Source organism: Esox lucius, chromosome 5 (assembly GCF_011004845.1).
Source record: "Esox lucius isolate fEsoLuc1 chromosome 5, fEsoLuc1.pri, whole genome shotgun sequence".
NCBI classification, from domain to species: domain Eukaryota; kingdom Metazoa; phylum Chordata; class Actinopteri; order Esociformes; family Esocidae; genus Esox; species Esox lucius.
This window is the reverse complement of record NC_047573.1, coordinates 5,288,653-5,303,059: the sequence shown is the minus strand read 5'-3', so window position 1 is coordinate 5,303,059 and position 14,407 is coordinate 5,288,653. Positions and strand designations below refer to the sequence as shown.

Sequence of the window (14,407 nt, the reverse complement as noted above, 5' to 3'; positions counted from 1 at the left end):
AGACATTTTTGTCATTTAGCAGATGCTCTAATCCAGAGTGAATTTACTGGCACCCAGACTAACGTTGGGCAAAAGTTATAGAAGCGGGCTTCATCACAGAAATGTCCACATATTCTTCAACATTTCAGAGAAGAGATAAGTGTAACTGACCTTGGCTCTACTGCATTCAGTAACCCACATAGACCTCAGATCACCTATTTAAATCTGCATTGTGAATGAAGGATATTCAGTGAGTGCAGCACCACTTTTATTTATTAGAAAAATATAAAGAGATGCATACACAGACAGACAGACACAGACACATGAGAGAGACATGCACAAATAATCAGACACAGACATATGAGAGACATGCACATATAGACAGATATAGATAATTATCATGACGGACTATTAGAATCCAAGTAATTTGGTGATGCTCATTTGGTGACAGTCATTCGGTGACAGTCATTCGGTGACGGTCATTTGGTGACGGTCATTCAGTGACTGTCATTCGGTGATGGTCATTCAGTGATGATCTGGTCCCTGTAAGCGAAGCTCTATATGGCCTCTGCTGTTGGTTATGTGGGCTGGACTGCACCCACAGTGAATAATCTGTTATTGATAGAGTGTCAAGGTCGACGCCTCAATGAGACGGGGGTCCTTCTCCGGTCACCTGGTACACTGACGACATCCAGGCTGTGTCCTTGACGATGCCACCAGCTGAAGACATCCATGCTGTGCCCTTGACGATGCCCCCAGCTGATGACATCCATGCTGTGCCCTTGACAATGCCTGCAGCTGAAGACATCCAGGCTGTGTCCTTGACGATGCCCCCAGCTGATGACATCCATGCTGTGCCCTTGACGATGCCTGCAGCTGAAGACATCCAGGCTGTGTCCTTGACGATGCCTGCAGCTGAAGACATCCAGGCTGTGTCCTTGACGATGCCTGCAGCTGAAGACATCCAGAATGTGTCCTTGACGATGCCTGCAGCTGAAGACATCCAGAATGTGTCCTTGACGATGCCTGCAGCTGAAGACATCCAGGCTGTGCCCTTGACGATGCCCCCAGCTGAAGACACCTTGGTTCCATGCTTCATTCATTCTGTCAGCATTTCTGTACAAACAACAGTCCTCTGTGTCCTAAACGTCGCTCTACTCCCTGTAAAGTGCACTTGTTTTGACCACAGCTGGACTTAGGGAATAGGGTACCATCAGTCACACAAATAGCCCTCCATCCAATACTGACGTCCGCAATGCTGGAGCCTGCTGCAACCTGTCAATACACACAGTCATGGTAACGCCTCATTTGCATACTCAAGCATTTTTTTTCTCCTCTCCTTCTCAAAACCCGTTGCATTAGGAAGTCAGAGATCGTGATACGTGGCCCGGGGCACCAGGTGAGCTTGGTTTGCCGATTTTAGACTATTCCATGAGGGTTTAAGTTACCTCTCCACCCACCCAGGACGCCAGTGACTGAGTCACAGAAATCTATTCACCTGGGACTCTGATTAGGTCAAGCAAACACTCTAACCAGATTACTGTGTAACAAGCAGTCATGTCAGACAATCCCTGTAATCTGCTAGGATTGCATAATCGCATCAATCTTAATGAAGAACATAAAATCAATTCCTTCAAAACTAAGTTATTATATAATATTTTCATATTTTTTAAGAAGAAAAACGGTTGATAGGTCTCAATTCATATGAATGTGGTGCAAATGGCATCTTTGACAAATGGTCCTAAACAGTGCAAACATTCCAATGGGAACAGTCTGTTGAAATGACAGCAGGGGGCGGTAGAGAGCATGAACCAATCACCACACGAGGGTCCTCTAGGAAATAGCCTTTTTTCCAGCCCAAAAACACCCTCAACTTCCTATCTCCAACTTTAACCCTTAAGCAACGTTGCCATAGTTAATCTCTGGGTGATCCAGGTGTTCTACAGATCTAAGATCAGCTTCCTCTCCCTTTAGTCAGGAAAATGCAAAGCTGTTCTTAGATCAGTGTCTAAGTGCAAATTTACCCTAATCCCCGCGATTCATCCCTTGGTTAGGGAAAGCATAATAATAACCCAATAACATTTCACTCTTCCTGCTCAACTTCCTGTCTGTAATCACTCAGTGCCTGTGACATTTGTATGTGCCATTTAAAGACATCAAACGTGAAAGCAGAGGACTCTGCCCTAACGCTCCTTCTCAACCTTCCATTATCTCTCCAACACAATGCCTTGTTCCTACATGTGTCTATCTCTCAGAGACACACACACACACTCCTCTTCGCTTTTCTTCTCTCAGCTCTTGAGCTCAGCAGGGGCAGGACACAGACTCGGTTGTTTCCTTAACGGCACGTTGTCCAGAGACCTGTCAGTGGCTCAGCGAGGTCAGAATGAAACACAGTGAGCACCGGAACATTCCAACATTACGCGTTTATTGGTCGGCAAAGCAGTTGGTTTTACAAAAAGCATGGGGATAATAGAACAGAACCGGGTTACATAGAACAGAACCGGGGTACATAGAACAGAACCGGGGTACATAGAACAGAACCGGGGTACATAGCACAACTGGTAGAATGACCAACTTAATGCAGAACCAAAGGCACGTGGTCAACAATGCGAGCACCAATGCAGTTACATTTGGACCGGTTAGGACCGGAAGGAAAGTTGGAAGAACATATTCCAAATGGCACCTCGTTCCCAACAGAGTGCACTAGCTTTAACCAGAGAGCCTTCCGGCACGTTCTTTCGCCCAAGTCTAGGGTCAAAAGTAGTGCACTAACTACAGGTTTACATACACCTCAGCTGAGGTAAATGTAAAGGGCGCCATTTGACAAGAGTTTAATTTCTGATTGACTGACTGGATTCAGGGTCCTGTGAGAAACACAGAGAAAATAGTATTCATGTCTTATACATGCAGGCATCTTCTTCCATTGGGTGTTCAGTAGGACAACAGTGTCGTCAGACAGAAATAAACGTTTGCGTTTATTAGCCAAATTCATTTACTTGTCATTCCAAATAACATCAGCTTTGATTCGGTCGTGCTTTCCTTTAATCCTCATCAGTAATCCTCCATGGAATAGTGATCACCAAACCTTGAGTCAACTGGTGAGACAACGATTAGGTCATTATTGATGTTTCGAATGTATTGTGACTCAAATTATTTTTACATCTTTACATTGTTAATTTAACAGGCATAGATTATTTATTTTTTATTAGTAAACTTAAAAAATAAATGAAATTAGGAAACATGTGCAACCATAGGGTACATCTAAAATAGCACAAACTAAGCTACACAACCACTAAACAGTACACTCCATAAAAAGGATTTCTTTATTTTTTATTTTCTATTAAGAATAACTGCATCTCATATATCACCCTATGTCCGATACAATGCAGTAGTTTTAGCCAGAGCCTAAAGGGCTCCGTTCAAAAGTGGTACACTACTGAGGGAATAGGGTATGATCTAGGACACAACTTGACGTAGGTTTTTTTTCTAAAAACAAAAGCTAAATCCTGGACTACACTCTAAGGACTAGGTTGGTAGGGAAAATAACGACTCACATGCTTGTCCAATCTACAAAAAAAAGAAGAAAAATACATCCATGGCTTTCTTTGATATTTGATAAATATTTGGATAGTACACGGTTTAAAAAAAAAAACATGAGTTCAAACGGTACTTGAAATCGTTTAAATTCCTTGTCATGTTTGCTCCAGTCTACTTAGAGAGCCAGGTGGGTGGGACAAGCACTCAATGTGACCATTCCATTGGTTCTAATGTGGCCAGCCCAATCAAGACCACATCCAGTACTGTTTGTGACATCAAGTAGTATTTGAACTCAGGTCTGTTGACAACACGCGCGTACCGAAACGCCTCACCTACACAGACAGACTTCCTCATATAAAATTCAAGGCCGTGTTCAGAGCATGTACACATCCATGGTCCACAGCCATGTAAACACAACCAGATTACAATCAAGGAGCAGCGACATTCATTTCAAATCAGGCGTCTTGTCTTCCTGTAAAGTCTTAGACCAGTGTAGCGCCGGGCGGTTTTGATTACGAAGTCTCTTGAAGATAATGACTGCTGTGGCCGGATTCAGCTGAGCGCAAAGGGGGAGAGTCAAAGAAGAAACGTCGTCCATGTTCCTGTACCGCAGCAATTCACACTTACATTCGCATCCGATAACAGTCAAAAGACATTCAGTCAAATCCCAGTTTTTTTTATCCACTTAAAATGTACCTATTGATCAGCTATTTACATTTCAGTTTTTACAGCCGTTAGAGGATCTGAGCAATAACTGAAAGGTGAAATTATCTGACATTCGTACTCGAGCAAGACAGTTTTAAAACAAATTGCTCCTATAAATTGGTCCAGACAGTATCTGCTGAATCACTGAAATGTAAAGTGTATATTGCTGGAATGTAAATGCATATATACATGGGGGGTCTCTTGATTAAACCACAAATGTGGGGTTTTACACCTTATTTTTTATTATGATATTGTAAAGTGAAGTAGGTTTATATTTTAGGATTTCCTTGCAGTTTTCCAATGTAAGTTGTTTACTTTCATTGTCAATGTGGAGTCTGGATATTTGTTTGTATTTTCACAAAGGATGACAGCACCGACAAGAGTCTGATAATATAAAATGAAGGCTAAGATTTGCTGACTAAGATCAATGCAGTGGAAAAGTACACAGAAATTGACTCTCTGTTCTTGGTCGTGTCTCCCTGCTGCAGCCCATAGTAGTTTCCCTGGGTTGGTGTCCAACGGAAACGAGTGCCTGCCATGCAAAAATTAGTTCTCTATTTAAAGCCCAAACCCTGCGTTGACCATGCAAGAGAAAATGAGGAAACACTCAGTACTTACTGTCAGAAAGAAAGAACAAATAAATAAAAGGACGGCTCACGCATATTGTTCCTGGTGTACATTCTGCATCCCAGAAACACTGTCATGGATTCCTGTTTGGCCAATCACCGCCTCCCTGTGACAAACCTTTCTGTTCATGAGGTCTGAGACAGTTGGTGGAGTGGCATAAAGGGGCAAAATCCAGGAGGTGTCCTATTTTAAGCCCCTTAAAGAGGGGAGGTTTAAGGACAGAAATGAAAGGAAACAAAAAGTTACCATGTCTTAACCCAAAGACACGGGCACAAATTCCAAAACGCCAAGTCGTTAACGTCAGGAAGCATGCACCTCTAATGGCAAATATGGTGTCTTACCTCTGACCGGGGGCCTTTAAGGTCAAACTGGGTGCTATTTGGGACGCGACCTAAGAACCAGAGGGCGAGCTTCCTGCAACCATCGAGCCCAGTCGGAGACAAAAGGGCTCTCTGACAGAGGACAATAGCACCCTTTGGCACCATGCGTTACCCGTGTGGCCGACCCACCGGTTCCAGCGAGAGAGAGCTCTGAAGAGGACTGGCAGTCATGAGGAAGTGTTATGGAGAAACATCAATGATGAACAGGATCTACTGACATGGGGCAGGTCACTACTCTCTGGTCCACTCTGTCTCTCTGTTGGTTCAGTCTGTCTCACTACTCTCTGGGCCACTCAGTCTCTCTGTTGGTTCAGTCTGTCTCACTACTCTCTGGTCCACTCTGTCTCTCTGTTGGTTCAGTCTGTCTCACTACTCTCTGGGCCACTCAGTCTCTCTGTTGGTTCAGTCTGTCTCACTACTCTCTGGTCCACTCTGTCTCTCTGTTGGTTCAGTCTGTCTCACTACTCTCTGGTCCACTCTGTCTCTCTGTTGGTTCAGTCTGTCTCACTACTCTCTGGGCCACTCAGTCTCTCTGTTGGTTCAGTCTGTCTCACTACTCTCTGGGTCACTCTGTCTCTCTGTTTTTTCAGTCCCTGTCTCATTACTCTCTGGGCCACTCAGTCTTCCAACTCCTGCCACCTGTCTCTCCTCCTCCAGCACCTCTACCCTAACTTCAGTCACTGAATCACTAGTTTACGATCAACTGTCCAAAATGAAAAAAAGTCCTTTGATTGTATAAAGCCGTTACAGGGGGTTATTGAAATTAATTAGATTTTATTACTTCATATTAAAAAATGTATTAAAAAGTTTTTGTCAGTGAAATATTTTGGCTTTGTGGTCACCTTGTTAACATACTTTCCATTTGTGGGCTCTTACTCTGAGAGGTGAACAATTACTCTATTTTCCCTTTTCCCCTGGTTTCACAGGCAAAATATGAACCCATTATCTAGATACCGGTTTAATTACTCACAAAACTAGAATGCAGGTGACAGCATTACCATAGATAACTTTTAAATGTATAGACAACGTAGCTAATTATAGACACGGAAGAGTCGTCTGTCTGGGAGAGGTATCTTTACGGTTTCACCGTCCGTACAGGAACGATTATCTCACTACCAAGCAAGTTAGATCCAATGAACAAATTTGTTAATCGAACTGCCAATTATGCTCTTTCGTACCGTTTTCCTTCAAAAATGAATGAATATTTTCTTACCGAAGTAATGGGTGTATTTCAATGTACTTTCACCATGGGGCGGCCCAAGGGATTCCGTAGCAGATTCGTCGGTTCACCCTCTGCTACTGAATCTCTGAAGCAGATTACAATCACCGTGTCACTATCGTTCTAATGAAAGAACCCTTCTGGGTTCCTCTGAGAACCAGAATTGATTCCTATTCTTTACAACAATCAACCACTAACCTGCTAGCTGACAGAGCCGTCTGTACATTTTTGGTGTCAACTTCTTGTTTTAGTTCTTCCTATTATGCACTACCTCGGTTACCAAGGAGATTCAGTCCAGACATTAGGGGAGAATCTGGGTTGTGTCCATACGGGTCCTTGTTGAACAGAACCTAATAGGATGGGCTGTGATAAGAATATTTTATTTTTTAGATTTATTTTGTACCCTAATATGACCATAGTTCAGTCAGTGCTCCAGGGCATAACTGTGTCCACCAGCATACAGAGTAATAATCCTGTTTCTGATGGGCATGTTTGAGTGAAAAGGTTTAGGCCAAGTGTAGGCGTTTTCAGAAACACATTTTCCTTGTATAAAACTTGGACATCTAGCACACAACTTAAAGGGATAGTTCACACCAAAATAAATGTTGCTGATGTTTTGAAGTCCTAAAAAATTATCTAAACAAGACCTTTGGAGTCCATATTCTACACCGCGAGTTGTGCAGACCGTCGTGTACTCAAGGAGAGACATACTTCTAGAAATCAAATCAATAGGAAAGAGTGTCACATCTAATTCCATTTTATTAGCCCCACACAGAACACCCTTGAGGTATAAAACACATCTGACAAAATGCTGACATTGGGGTGAACTACCCCTTTAATGAACCACTCCTTGATCCCTCTGAGATAGGCTAAGCAATGTAAACAAAGCTCAAAAGGAACCGTACAGAACATTCAACTCACTACCTAGTAGCTCTATGTCAGTGCAATTTCTATCTATCTACGGAAGAGGAATGGTTGCAATTAACTGCCATTTTGAGTAAGAACCATACAGTTACAAGACATTTCAATCAAAGAGCCGCTACAGTACATTTTATTAAGACTTCACAATATTACACTCGTTTCCCTGGGAGCCTGCCAGATGACACAGTAAGTCCCTACAAAGGCATCATTACCCCAATGGGCCCTCATCATAGCTAGTGTACTACATAGAGAACGGTGTAATTTAGTACTCAGACTCTGTATGTAGGTCATTGAGTTGGGATGCCAAATAACCATGACAACCAACCAGCAAACCCAATTCAAGGATTGTGAACGAGCCCAACGAATGGGGGCTGCGTGGCACTGCTAATCACACTAACCAACCGAATAACCCAGATTCACAATGACGATCGTCCCCTTCGTGGTCTACACTACGTTTTAGCTGATTAATACAGTCGATTCCTGAGAAACCTCCTGAGAATTGTGGGATTTCTCTACATGAAAGCGAAGCCTTCAAGGTACTAAATCTGAATGTGCGTCCCAAACGGCGCCATGTTTCCTATTTAGTGAACTGCCTTTAAGCAGGGCCCATAAAGCTCCGATCAAACTCAGTGCACTACTTTGAAAATAGGCTGCCGTTTGCTACGCAGACTCACAGCCTTGGCGAACTCCCAGTGGGACGCTTCTATACCACGAGCACGCGTTTATATTGTGAGATCACTGACACACAGAACTGACAGAAGGAGAAAACAAAGGAAAAGTTTCATGACAGACACACCGAGCAGTGCTGCATTGCACCCATTCAACCAAGAATTAAGAACAACAAAATAACTTCAGACCTGTGTTAAATTAGGAACAAGAAAACAACTTCAGGCCTCGGTTAAATTAGGACTTGACATGAAGAGAGAGAAGGGGGTCAAAGAAGAAGCAGTGTGATTCCAGAACCAAACTGTAATGGCGAGGCCTTCCGAAGCACTAGGCCCACTGTCGATGCAGTGTTGCGTGATGAGTATTGTTGTAACAGGCGTGTGCGCATTCACCTGTCTTGAGTTCTTGTCGCGCGACGCCGAGCGGCACGGATCGGTTAACCAAGCTTGGTGATCTGTAGGCCGCCGTCTATCCTCACCGTGTCGATTGAAGGCAAGGATTTCACTTTGTGAAAAAAGTCAAAGAGCGGGTTTCCGTCCACGAATACCCGGAAACGCGTGTGCTCGCAGTGGATCTCGATCTGGACAGGGAAATATGGGGGGAGAGATGGGGGGAGAGATGGAGAGAGATGGGGGGAGAGATGGAGAGAGATGGGGGGAGAGATGGGGGGAGAGATGGGGGGGAGATGAAAAAGCAAATGGAGAGAGCACAGAAAGAGTCATGATTAGACACAAGAGACAGAAAAAGGGGATTATACAATTTAAAAAAAAAAGAAAGAAAAAGAGAGAAAGCAAAGAGAGGGAGAGAGGAAAGAGATGGAAATATCCTGTTCTGTACCAAGTCACCACGGCCTCATGTGGCCATGTGGTTTTTCCAGCCAAATGAAAGAGAGGCTGTTGGCTTTTGCATGACTTATCACTTATGGCTCACGCTATCTTTAACACTCATCCTCTGACTATCAATGTCATCCACTATCTCAGAAGCACATCTTCGAACAAACACTGTGACTGGAGCGACCTGCTTTACAATAACAGGGAAGAACGTCTGTTCCTGGTCACTGGGCAACTTCTATTTGTAATATGTGCACTGAATCTTGTCAAAGAAACAAAGAAATGAAGTCAGAGACTGGTAGAGAGTGTGAGATAAAAACACGGTGTGGCGTCTCAAATATGCAGCCATTTCACACAGAATTTAACTAAAGAGAGAAGGGCGAAGTGGAGACACTCGCTACATTAGGTGATAAATGACCTAAATCCAAGTGTAGTTTGAACGTAAAAAAGGTTAGAGGTCAGGGGTAAGTGTGACAGGTACCCTGAAGGGCTTGTGCAGACATGGTTAGGTAATAGATTTTAAAGGTATGAGGTCAGGGGTCAGGTACCCTAAAGGGCTGGTCAGGGATGAAGGGGAAGTAGTCGATGGACTTCTCCTCCTCGCTCCATTTTCCGGAGACGCGGGCGTTGCGCAGGAATTGCCGGTCGGTGAATCGGGCGCGGAGCTTCAGGGCCACGTCGGGCTGCGGCTCCTCGTCCTTCGCCGTGCCACGGCCACAGGTCAGGCTGACGTCAAAGCTGAGACGGTGAGAGAAAGGTCAAAAACGTGTTTATATAGGCGTCACCACTGTTTATCCAAGTTACACGGTCCCTCAGTGGGATCGAAAACGGGCCACGGTGACCACCCGCTGGACAGCATCCTGGCAGCAGGTCCAATAAAGGGCGTGGAGATGTTTCCACCCGGGCAGTGAGGTTAGGAAAGCTATCTGTTACAGAAGGAGACATAATGAAAGGGCACATTGTTATGGTACATTAGGAGGGCACTGCAATGCAGTGTGGGAAAACCACTCCGTACCGCCGTCGTACATGGACTTTGCTTCTGGAAAAACGTGGACATAAATCGTGGGCCAGACATTTAGAAGCGACGTCACATAGGATGTTTTTTTTTTTAAACCGAACATTTGTTTCTATTTTAGGGGACACACCCTGAAATGTCTCCACAAGCTCAGTGTCCCAAATTGCACTCTGCTCCCTTTGTAATATACTTTGTTTTTACCAAGACCCATAGGACTTAGGTCAAATGTAGGCTACAGCACTAGTACTGTTTGGGACACATCCAAAGCTCTGACTCACCCGGGCCCAACTGGGCCTTGACTTGCAGAGTAAATAAATAGAAATCTGTAGCTGAAATAGCAACTATTTTCTCTGACCTTTAGAAAGAAAATTATAACTTTTGCTGAACAAAAACTGAAGCAGAGAGGGGAGACTAGAGAAATAAGCAGGGGGTTTAATCTGTTTAAATTATTTTTTATTTATTAATGTTTTAATTTGCTTGTTTGTGCTTTCATTTGGTGCACATCTCATTGTTCTAAGATTTTGTGTCTGTTTTTTTGTGCACACTCCCCTGATCTGATTCACCGGATAACGTAGCCCACCTCACTGCTTCATATGTCCAGAACGAAACAGATTAATTAAAACCCACATCACTGCTTCATATGTCCAGAACGAAACAGATTAACTAAAACCCACCTCACTGCTTCATATGTCCAGAACGAAACAGATTAACTAAAACCCACCTCACTGCTTCATATGTCCAGAACGAAACAGATTAATTAAAACCCACATCACTGCTTCATATGTCCAGAACGAAACAGATTAACTAAAACCCACCTCACTGCTTCATATGTCCAGAATGAAACAGATTAACTAAAACCCACCTCACTGCTTCATATGTCCAGAACGAAACAGATTAACTAAAACCCACCTCACTGCTTCATATGTCCAGAACGAAACAGATTAACTAAAACCCACCTCACTGCTTCATATGTCCAGAACAAAACAGATTAACTAAAACCCACCTCACTGCTTCATATGTCCAGAACGAAACAGATTAACTAAAACCCACCTCACTGCTTCATATGTCCAGAACGAAACAGATCAACTAAAACCCACCTCACTGCTTCATATGTCCAGAACAAAACAGATTAACTAAAAACCCTGCGGCTTTCTAAACTAATACTCCCAAAAAAATTATAAATAACCTGTGGCTGATGTTTTGTAGGCTAATTTACAATGCAGGCACGGCTTGAACCGGGACAGGTTTGGTGTTTGCTAGATTTCCACCTCGGGACATCCACGTTGATAACAGTTTAACAGGGGGCTTGTTCATTCTGCATGACCGCTACCCAGAATGGGCATTCCAATGTAAATCTCCTCACCCACCCTAGGGACTGCTTGCCCTTAATTTGAGTCGACAAAAACAAACAAGTTATATAATAATCATTTTTAAAATATTGTTTTCATTACGCCCCATCAAACGTACTGAATAACGCTGGCTAACTGCTTGGTGGTAAATGCTATATTTTGTTGCCTGAGATCAGATTATTATTCAAAGGGATATTGGTTTTCAATTGTTGCCAGTAAATGTCCACAGCAGCTACTCTTTCCACTCAGGGTGGTCTAGTGGTCTAAGCCACTGCCTCGGATGGGCATGCACTGCTGCACCGTGGGTTCAAATCTGGCAACATGTTTTTTCAACAAACACTCTTCTTTTTCCACTTTCCTGCCGACTGAAGCAAAGCATGTATGAAGAACACATACATTAAGGCATCCTTCCTCAGCACAACCACCTGGCATTCTCTTCCCTCGGGACTTGCTTTCTGCCACGCAGCTAACAGACTAAACCCCCTTAAGTATTTTCTCTTTCTGACACTATATGAAATCCTCTCTTAAACAACACATGCTTTTTCTACTTATTAGGCTACACTTACAAACAGACAATAATATAACTTAGAGAAAACACAGCAATTCACCTATTAACAATTACAAAAGACTCCTACAGAGTCATAATTCAAACTCTTAAGTCGATATTTAATTCAGAGAAGCAGGGTCCAGTAGGTAGCAGACAGTGATAGATCTAATTCTCGTTTCTTCCAGAAGTTGAATGTGGTTCCGCAGCAGAGCCCTCTACGTAACGTCCTGGACCCGAGTTGACAGGGAGGTTACCGGAACTGCCTACCTGTCGGGTTCCTGGTCAACAATCCCCATGACGATGACCTTCTTCCCGGGTCTCATGCCACCTCTGATCCGGCCGCTGAACGGTACCGTCTAGGATCGCGAGACAACAATGTATTTTATTCGCTGCAAACAATTAACGCAACACGTCTAAAACAAATGAAAGAGGAAGAGTAGTTAGGAGCGATGGTATATTTTCCTTGTAGGCCTTTGTTTCCCCATCCTCCACGAGTGACTATGGGGATTTTGTATTACTTTTATATACGTGTGTGCGTCTGTGCGCGTGCATGTGTGTTTTACGTGTACATGCACAGTTTATAGGCCATACATTTATAGTATAACAAATATTGTCCAGAAAATAACATGTATCACTACTAAAACCAAAAGCACAATGTGCAATAATACAGTCTCATCTAACAGTATACATATTGATGAACGTGGGTGGTGGCAGAATATTCCCAACCAGAAGCCGTGAGATGTCGTCCCTATCCGGCGAGATAAGCCCGGGGTTCCCTAGGGAATCGTTGAGATGGTCATCTTCAGTATTCTTCAAAACCACCGTAGACAAAAGAGAGAAGATATAATTTATTAACCAGGTATTCGGTCTGAATACTAGAATATTCTCTACTAGTCTACACGCAGTTGTGTAGCCTAAGGCTCATGTTGCTGTTTGACCGCTCAAAAAGCCAACAGTGGCCCTCAGCCTGCTTTTCAACAATGAAAGGGTGGGGAAACCCGTAGCTGTGTTTAAGATGTCATGTTCTTGTAGTGCAAATAGACCCGCGATAACGTTTGGTTATGATCTGCAATGGTGAGCACGGAATATACAACCTATCCCCAGAACATGTATACCAAGAGATTATGGAACACCGCTAGCAATACCATATCGGTCAAACCGCCTATCACTTTGGTGAGCCCCACAGATATTGCACATTCCATCATTCAGAATCACATTGAATTTACTCCGCGTCCACATCAAAACCGACTCTGCGCTCGGGAACGCACCGGGCAGCCTACACGCGACGAATCCCAACTGACATATTTCCCCACGCGACAACAGAAATCCAGGTTTCCCTAAAAATGAAACGCATGCATATACAAATCCGGGCAAACCGCCGTATTCCTGTAATTTGCAATAACCTTTACTTACTATTCTTTCCTTTTCCGTTGCCGACACCGCCATCTTGACTTGCACAGACTAGGCTACCATAGGATGCTTATCAGAAGAGAGGCAGGCAAGGCACTCCTCTCATGGAATGTGTCAGCGTCGTGGCAGCAGTGACTCAGTCTAAGGGAGCCAATTCCTAGGTAACTACACTCCAGTCCACGCGCGCAGTGGGGTGATCTAGTGGAATTACCTATTCCGGATTTAGGGGGACGTATCGTGTTGTAAAGGCTGGGCGCAGGCTGTAATTCACCGCTCTAGAAATGAGTGGATATATAGCACGGGAATAGCCTGTTTGTTTTGCTGACCTATGGTTTGTAATAATTGGGGGTTCGGTAATCCCCATCTGGTCGTGAACGAGCCGGGCTAATCAGATTTTTAGGTTGTACAAAGCCCCCTCACCTAATTAAGCAGTGCACAAAACAGCTTATTCTCTCCAGACACTTGAAAATATTTTTGCCTTGGATAGCAGTATAGAAATCAATATTACGATTCTAACTGAATATTACGATTCTAACTGAACTAATGTATTTCTTGCATTAAATGTATTGCATATGTGTTCGGTTTTTTCTCCAGGGGAAGCCCGAGGATCCAAATAAATGCTCAGGCACACAGAAGTTGATTGCCCTTAAAAAATATTATTTTACTAATCCTAACCCACATCCTATAATTATAACCTTAACCTCAACCTAATGCCAACCTTAATCTCAATAACCAAACTCTGATGTCTAAACCTAACCGAGCACTAATGCCTCAGCGATGCCTAACCCTAATTCTAACCCTACCCCAATTGTAACATTTCTTTAAAATTGACACTTAAGACAAAAGTGGAAATTCAGATTCCTTTTTCAAAATGGGGACAGGGAAATGTCTGGTTCAACCAATTTAGTTAAATTGTCCTATAGTGCTATAGATTTGTGCTATAACCATATATAGTTAAATCTATAGCACCACACACATACACACAAGAACACACACTGATTTAAATTGCTCAGAGACTGATCTCCTGTGGCAGATCACAGTACTACAAATGCAAATGCTCAAATCTAGACCTAGATCATTTTCTGTTGTTTTGCATTTGCAAATTACAGAAACAGGAGCTAATTAGGACAGTGTCTTAAAAGACTGTTCCACTGCTGATGTAGACAGAGATCGAATGGCAGGATTTCTTCCTGGACATAAAACAATTCTGGATCTCAAG

The 14,407-nt window shown here is 43.3% G+C and overlaps 1 protein-coding gene across 4 annotated transcripts; it reads right to left on the bottom strand.

The window, feature by feature from the left end:
• Positions 1 to 2,386: 2,386 nt before the first annotated feature.
• LOC105008256 (galectin-related protein) lies at positions 2,387 to 13,520 on the bottom strand. 4 transcript variants are annotated; one of them, XM_020046888.2, is made up of 6 exons: positions 13,192 to 13,520; positions 12,505 to 12,606; positions 12,046 to 12,134; positions 9,416 to 9,605; positions 8,430 to 8,617; positions 2,387 to 3,077 (listed from the first exon to the last, which is right to left on the bottom strand). In XM_020046888.2, exons 1-5 carry the CDS (start codon positions 13,222 to 13,224, stop codon positions 8,474 to 8,476), a joined length of 558 nt encoding a protein of 185 aa, XP_019902447.1. In that variant the 5' UTR covers positions 13,225 to 13,520; the 3' UTR covers positions 2,387 to 3,077; positions 8,430 to 8,473. The 4 variants fall into 4 exon arrangements, with proteins under 4 accessions (XP_019902447.1, XP_019902446.1, XP_010865832.1 ...); XM_020046887.2 differs by lacking the exon at positions 2,387 to 3,077 and having other exon boundaries at positions 7,192 to 8,617; positions 13,192 to 13,517; XM_010867530.4 differs by lacking the exon at positions 2,387 to 3,077 and having other exon boundaries at positions 7,192 to 8,617; positions 12,505 to 12,600; positions 13,192 to 13,515.
• Positions 13,521 to 14,407: the final 887 nt, after the last annotated feature.